The following is a 6,804-nucleotide window of genomic DNA, read 5'->3' on the forward strand; positions in this document are numbered from 1 at the left end:
TCATCATTAGCATCAGGGATTTCACCGTCCCTCCACCCAGGCATCACCATAAGAGTGATGTTTGTTCTTTCAGTTACCAGAGCCCATGTTGCTCTCCTGATTCAGGGCTGTTTTCAGACTGGCCACCTTGGTGCGGCACATGAGAATCCTGGTCAGACCTGTCATGTAACAAGCTACTCTGAGTTTATTTTGATGCCAAAGAAGAGCTTCAATCTGCGTAGTTTTTCATTGTATGCCTTTTCTGTCGTCTGACCCTTCATGTGTCTACGTACTAAGTAGCTTTCCTGCCAGGTGTCTTTGGTCCAAAGCTCTTGTCAAGTGTCTCACCTGCTGCATTTCCCTCAGATTTCATGGTCTCCTCTTGACTTTATTTAGCCCTAAGATCTTTCCAGAATGAAGAGACTAGAAGATTCGTTAGTGGTAGAGGTCACCCTCGGATGCATCTCTCAGGAAGTTTATTAATAAGAACACTAATGGATTTAGCAGAACATTTTGTAATTAGATTCTGGCTACGACTGAACCCAGCCGTTACAGCCCCGTGTAGTTCGTCATCTTGTCAGCCGGGCAGTTGCTGGCTCCAGGCCCTGAGAGCTCATTGGTCAAGTGATGTCCAGACTGGTTTCTTCTGAGATGGCTCCATTTTCAAGATGGAGCACGCTGCTTAAATGCTCACAGAAAGAAACGGGCCTGTCCATTCTGTTCGTTGGCACGATGGTGAGGTTTGAGAATTCTGGGACATGATATTTTTGGCCAAGACAAAGTGAAAGACATTTGTGCTTTATCTAGTTGGGTACTTTTTTAAGGGGGCGGCAGAAAGTGTGTGGGGAAATGGAGTAAAAAGATGGTGGGATGTTTCCATAAACTTCGGGGCCCCTCATGTGCCGTCTTCTACCTGGCTAGTGATACCCCGATTTGAGCCATCTCTCCTGTCTTTCTGTTTGGGCGAATCAATCGTAAACTCCAGTTTGGTGTCTCTGTACAGGAAATTTAGAACTTTACAAGGTGAATGTTTGAGAGTACAGGTTTTTTACAAGAGCTCCATCTCTTGTGTCCACTGACTCGGCCTCTAGACAAACATTCTGTGTGTTTTTATGCAGAACTGACAGGCATTAAATGCAGTAGCTCAGAAGTTGGGCTAAATTCAGACTGACTAATTTTAAAAGCTATGAAGTATATATTTAGATTTGGCAGGGTTTTTTTGGTTTTTTTTAACCAGTCCTGTACCATTTTGTTTCAGGAGACAACTTATTTATACTTGAAACAGATCTTATCTCAGAGAACTTACCGGGAATTTGTTCCTTAGATTTTGTATTTTTCAGCATCTGAATTTAAACTCCAGGCCTCAAAGTAAAGACAGCAAAGCCCCTCTCTTTTTACACGAACCTCTCTCCAGCTAGAGCCTGGGCTGTGTGGTCCAGCACTAACTAAAGGGCCGAGCTCTGGAAGCCTTCTGCCCTGACATCCTCTGCAGACTCGGCAGAGCGTGACTTCCTGTGGATGACCGTACAGCACTGGACAGACTTTGCTTAATTTTGCTACAGAAAAACTCTCTGGGATTTGGCCTGGAGCTATCTGCGACACATTTCTAGGATAAAAGAGCAATGAGTGCCTAGCACAGAAAGATGATGCTGGGTGGAGTTCTGTGTGGCCACCCGTCTGTTTGCTGTGGCCTTCCGTGCCCTTCCCTGTGCCAGCATGGGCACCCAGGCCTGATCAGAATGGGACTCCTGGGCTTTTCGTCTGGCAGGTCGACTGACGCATGATGACCCTCTAGGACAGAGTAGGACTGCCCGTGTGGGTTTCCAAGACTAACTCTTCACATGAGTAGAAAGATTCATCTTTCTCCTGCTGAGCAGCTGGCCCTTTCAAACTGCTGGCCTTGCAGTTAGCAGCCTAAGGTGTGACCACTACGCCACCGGGTCTCCTATATTCCTGACCGGTTGGCTTAAAAGTATGCTTTTCCATGTACAGAACTGATGCCATGCTAATGAGCTATCCCAGGGTTACAGATAGCGCCCCGCTTGTAAACACACACACTATTCATGTAGCTCAGAAGTTGCACTAAATTCAGATGTATTGGGGAATTAGCGCCTTCACAAACTCAAGAAAACACTAGCCAGCCATAGGCTGGGCAAATCCACATGGACAGCCCAAATGGGAGACAACAGGTATTCCTTGTGCTTTTTGTTGCTTGAGCTTGGCTATACAGAACACACTCCAGCACGGAGTTTGAGCTGCACAGTGTGCTTTATGTACAAGCTGTCACCTGCAGGCTGGTGAATGTAATGGTGCATTTGTTATTGATCTGGTTAACCAGATTCTCTTCTTAGTGATCTTACTACAAAAATGTATTCTGTGTACATTTTCTAAATGACGCTTAGAAAAAGAATGAAAGGTCTGCTGCGTATATGCCGTGAATGCGCTCCGCCCGGCATTCGCATTTGCCCTGTGAGCGGAAGCTACCTAGCTCCCCCTCCCTCTTTCTCACTAATACCAGGCATACATAATTGAGGGTAAAGAGTAAATCTCTGTCTGAAGAATTTCATTTTTCTACTAGTCTTTTTATCCCTTTCTCCTTTTTTACTTCAAAATTAACAGAGGAAACTAGACTGACTAATTCCCTCAAACTTTCCTCACCACCACCACCTCCTCCCCACCTCCCCCCACCAACAAAAAAAAAGTTCTTAAGGAACTTTTAACTTCTAAATCACCAACCCCTTGAGAATCTGACTGACTGGACCCTGTTCACAGGGAAATGCACACGGGTGATCATTTATCATCGCGGGTGTGGGCCACTGCCCTGTCGTGTGGCAGTTAGATGATAGCAGTGCAGAGGCGGTGGTTCAGGTTCACTGAAAACCAACGTGCCGCCCAGAAACTTGTGTTTCATAGGTTGTGTTTTCAGAAGGAGCTGAGGCGATGTTTGGGGAGAAACTGTTGATTTGCTAAGACCGAAGAATAAAACTCAGTAAGATTTAGAAAACTTCTTAATGTCTTTGCAGAATGAAAGCTCTTTTCCTAAGAAAGGCAGCTAGGGAACCCTTATGTAGAAATTTCCATTTTGAATCATCCTGTCTCCTTCCTTGCCTCTTCAGATGTTTTTCCTCTCGGGTACAAAATGTATCCCAAAGGGAGCTAGCCAAACCCATCTTAGGGTAATTTAGTTTCTTCAGCCATTAAAAGCCAAACCCTGCCAGCCTAGGAGGCGAGGCCATCTGGTAAAACAGGCAGGGGCCTGGCTAGTCATTAGAACTTCGTAGTGTTGCCCTTCTTGGTTTCAGTGTTGATTGTATATTCCTCCTTCCTGCAAAGGGTGTCTCAGTTGAGGTGTATAAAAAAGACGTGAAAACCCACCTGCTGCCCCCAAGCTATAAGAAATGGTGTCATAGAATAGAGAATATTTGAGCATCGATTGAACATTCCAGAGAGAGCAGTTATATAAGGGACCTTGGGAAGTTCTTGACTCCATCCTTCTGCCATCATGTGGGAAGAGACCCACCCATGAATCTGAATCATCTGGTTTGACTGGCCTTGCTGGAAAGTCTAGTTCTGGTTCCGTGATCTGGGTTGAGAGAACAACAGGCAACATTGCTTTTCTCTTTACATAGGAATGTGCCTTTGGAAGAACAGGTGGTGTGGAGATTAGGACCCAGAGGAATGAGTTAGTTTACACCTCTTCAGACCTTTCTCCATAGTTTGATGGAGGGATAGGTAGCTCACAGGCAGAGTGGCGGATCCAGAGCCAGCCAGGAGCCAGCATTGAAAATCAGGCTTCTGGTCGTCAGGTCACCCAATCTCAACTTCTTTCTGATCACTACAGCAATTTGGCTTCTTTAGCTCTGATAGCTCCTGCCCCCAAGAAGGGCTTCCATTTGGTCTAGAGTTCTGATGATTCCAAATAGTAATGTGATCTAAATGCCTCAATGAAACAACTTGTGTGAAGACGCCGAGCCAAGAGAAAGCTCAGTATTCATGGAGCTTGAGGAGTGGAAATGAAAAATGGATCAGATCATTGGGGGCTTTGTTCGTTAGCTTTTGTAAGAACTAAGTGTATAGTTGTTAACAGTTCTCACGATGCTCTCCCGTGGAGGAGAACAGGCTTAATGCTGACTGAGTAGTCCAGTATTTATTTGGGTGCTCGCATCAACCTTGGAGGGTGTTCCTTTACGCCTTGGAGCAGAGCTCTGCGCTGCCAGTGACTCCACACCGAGCTAGCGTGTTTGTGGGACAAAAGCGGGGGTGCCTGGTAAGCATGAAGCACAAGCTCACACATCAGGGAATGGGGGCCCATGGTCTGCACCAGAATCCCTGGAGAGTTGTAGCAGACCAAGATGCCCGGGCTGGGGGTGGGTGTAAGGCTTTATTTTATATGCAAAGTAGGGAAGACTTCAAGCAATGTTGTGAAGCCTTGACCAAGCTAAAACGGACCCTTCCGTTGTTAGAGGCTGCTTTCCTCTGACAACTTGGCTTCCCTTCACCCTGAAATTACAAAGATTTCCTGAAAAGCATAATAACCTCTTGTCACAGTAACTCACAAGAGGGAGCAGTAATCTTTTCCCCAGCTGTCATTTAAGTTGACTCCTCGTTTCTCCAAGTGCTTTCCATGTGAGGTCCATTTCCACTACAGTGGATTTTCAGATGGAAGTTACCACCTCTGTTGATCCTAAGTGAGAGAAAAGGGATCGGCAGTCTAAAGATTTCTTCACCTGTCCTTTTTGGAATCTGAAATGTGCTGATACGTAGCAGGCAGCCCTTGAAATGGTTCGGGCTCAGTGAGGTGTACTTTGAGCTATCTGCTGACCCAGGGGGTTACAAAGGTCACACCCCATAGCATAAGTTGCCTCTCTCTTATCTGACACCTTAATTCTGTCCTGGTTGTTTTCCGCTTCATCCTGGCAGGAATTCAAAGAAGGCCGCAGAGCCAGCCACACGGCCCCACAGGTCCTCTTCAGCCACAGGGAGCCGCCGCTGGAGCTGAAAGACACGGATGCCGCTGTGGGCGACAACATTGGCTACATCACCTTTGGTATGTGACCTGTGTCGCCACTGGGTTCATACTGAAAGATGCCCCAGCCGTTTCAGAGTCCCCTGGGTCCTGACTACAGGGCAAGCCCTGTGCTGTTGGAGTGCAGCCTTTGTTTCCGTCCGTCTGTTTTTTCCCTTCATCTTTTCCTAAGCACTGAGGTAGAAGCGGGTGATTTTTGGTGTCTAATTAGGGGTTCTTGCCAGATCACCATAATGAACCCGCTGTCGTCGTCCGTGTTTTTAATTCTGAGCTCCCACCTTGCTCCTCTTTTCCCTGAAGACCAACACGTCTTCATTGCCTTCGATCATGTCAGCCTGAGCTGGCTGCTTTCACCCAGCACCTGATGCCACCTGGTTCATTCACCTCAGAACTGTTCACTGGTGGTCCCGTGAGTTGATTTATGGTGGTTCAATATCTCTAAAATACTTATTTTTCCCTATATGTTGTTCCTGTCCCCAAAGTCGAGGCGTGTCCTAGAATTGGTGGCGTGCCCTCGGTGAATTGGCAGCCTTGCTCTCTGGTACTTGGTCTCATGGTCCTCGTCCACTCAGGACGTCACAAAGTCTGTGAGCCTCCTGGTGGTCATGTCTTTTCCGGCCAGTGAGGATTGACACAGGGACATTCCTTTGATTTGGCCAAAAATTAACATCTGAGTTGCTAGGCCAGTGAGGTAAGTAGGTGGAGAAGAGTAGGCGGGGCCTGTCGGCCTGCTTACAGGCCAAGGGGTGACACTCGATCTTCGGGCTTTTCCTAGCCCCCAGCCAGAGCAGCTCCTGCTCCCTCTAGCCCTCTCACTATTGCAGTGATGTGGGTGCAAGCTTGCCGAGAAAAGTGGTCTTGCATTCGAGTTCATACACGCTTGGATTTGTGGCAGTGATTGCCGTTCCTACGTGCAGTCTATCCCGCTTCCTCCCTGTGTTTACCATTTCCACTCGTTCCTCCTACCTGTCTCTTCCTGCCTTCTGAGCTTGAGCTGCCCTGGGCACTCGGTGGTCCAGTTGTCCTCGGGAAGGCCTTAGGCCTGTCTCTCTGGTGGTGGTTGTCTTATAACCCTGTCTGGCTAGCTGAAATTTGAGTCACAGGGTGGGTTAAAGAGGAACTGGGGGTTCTGGTCTCCAAGGTGCTACCAGCCTTCATCAAACAATAAGCCTGGTCCTGATCCTGCTTCCTTAAGAGAAGTGATTTTCTCCACAGTCCATCCCGATAGCCCTTGCCAGGGACTTTGCTGCTGAAGCAGAGCTAGATGGATGCCATCTGGCATGGATTTGTCATGTCTCAGAACCTAGTCCCGGGATGAGCCCTTCCCCCGGTCCTCTGCGCCATCAGATCACCTCACTTCTGCCTTCCTCATCACGAGGAGGAAGCCTGCACGATGCCTGTGGGCAGGGGAACCAGTGGGCTGTCCTTACGCCAGAACCCAAACTCAGCACCATCCACTCAATTGCAACTCAGAGTGACCTTATAGGACAGGGCAGAACTGCCCCCTCTGCCTTTCCAAGACCGCAGCTCTTTCTGGGAATAGAACGCCTCATCTTCTCCCGAGGAGCAGCTGGTGGTTTCAGACCACCACCCAACCTGTAGCCCACTGTGCCCCCAGAGCCCCATTGTCCTAAAGCTGACTGCCCACCCCTGTGGGAGTACCAGCCCACCTGACAGTTCCTCTGTGCCCTTGCTTGCTCTCCAGTGCTGTTCCCTCGCCACACCAACACCAGTGCCCGAGACAACACCATCAACCTGATCCACACGTTCCGGGACTACTTGCACTACCACATCAAGTG

The 6,804-nt window shown here is 48.2% G+C and overlaps 1 protein-coding gene across 1 annotated transcript in view; it reads left to right on the plus strand.

Annotated features, from left to right (window-relative positions):
* ARPC2 (actin related protein 2/3 complex subunit 2) overlaps nucleotides 1-6,804 on the plus strand; it is a 33,195-nt gene that overhangs the window by 23,414 nt on the left and 2,977 nt on the right. The window contains exons 7-8 of the mRNA XM_030887253.2: nucleotides 4,900-5,026; nucleotides 6,711-6,802. Of these exons, the coding sequence (XP_030743113.1) occupies nucleotides 4,900-5,026; nucleotides 6,711-6,802 (219 nt within the window). The remainder of the gene's footprint in view (nucleotides 1-4,899; nucleotides 5,027-6,710; nucleotides 6,803-6,804) is intronic.

Source organism: Echinops telfairi, unplaced genomic scaffold, assembly GCF_000313985.2.
Source record: "Echinops telfairi isolate 266 unplaced genomic scaffold, ASM31398v2 ScPeMD7_3;HRSCAF=10, whole genome shotgun sequence".
NCBI lineage: Eukaryota > Metazoa > Chordata > Mammalia > Afrosoricida > Tenrecidae > Echinops > Echinops telfairi.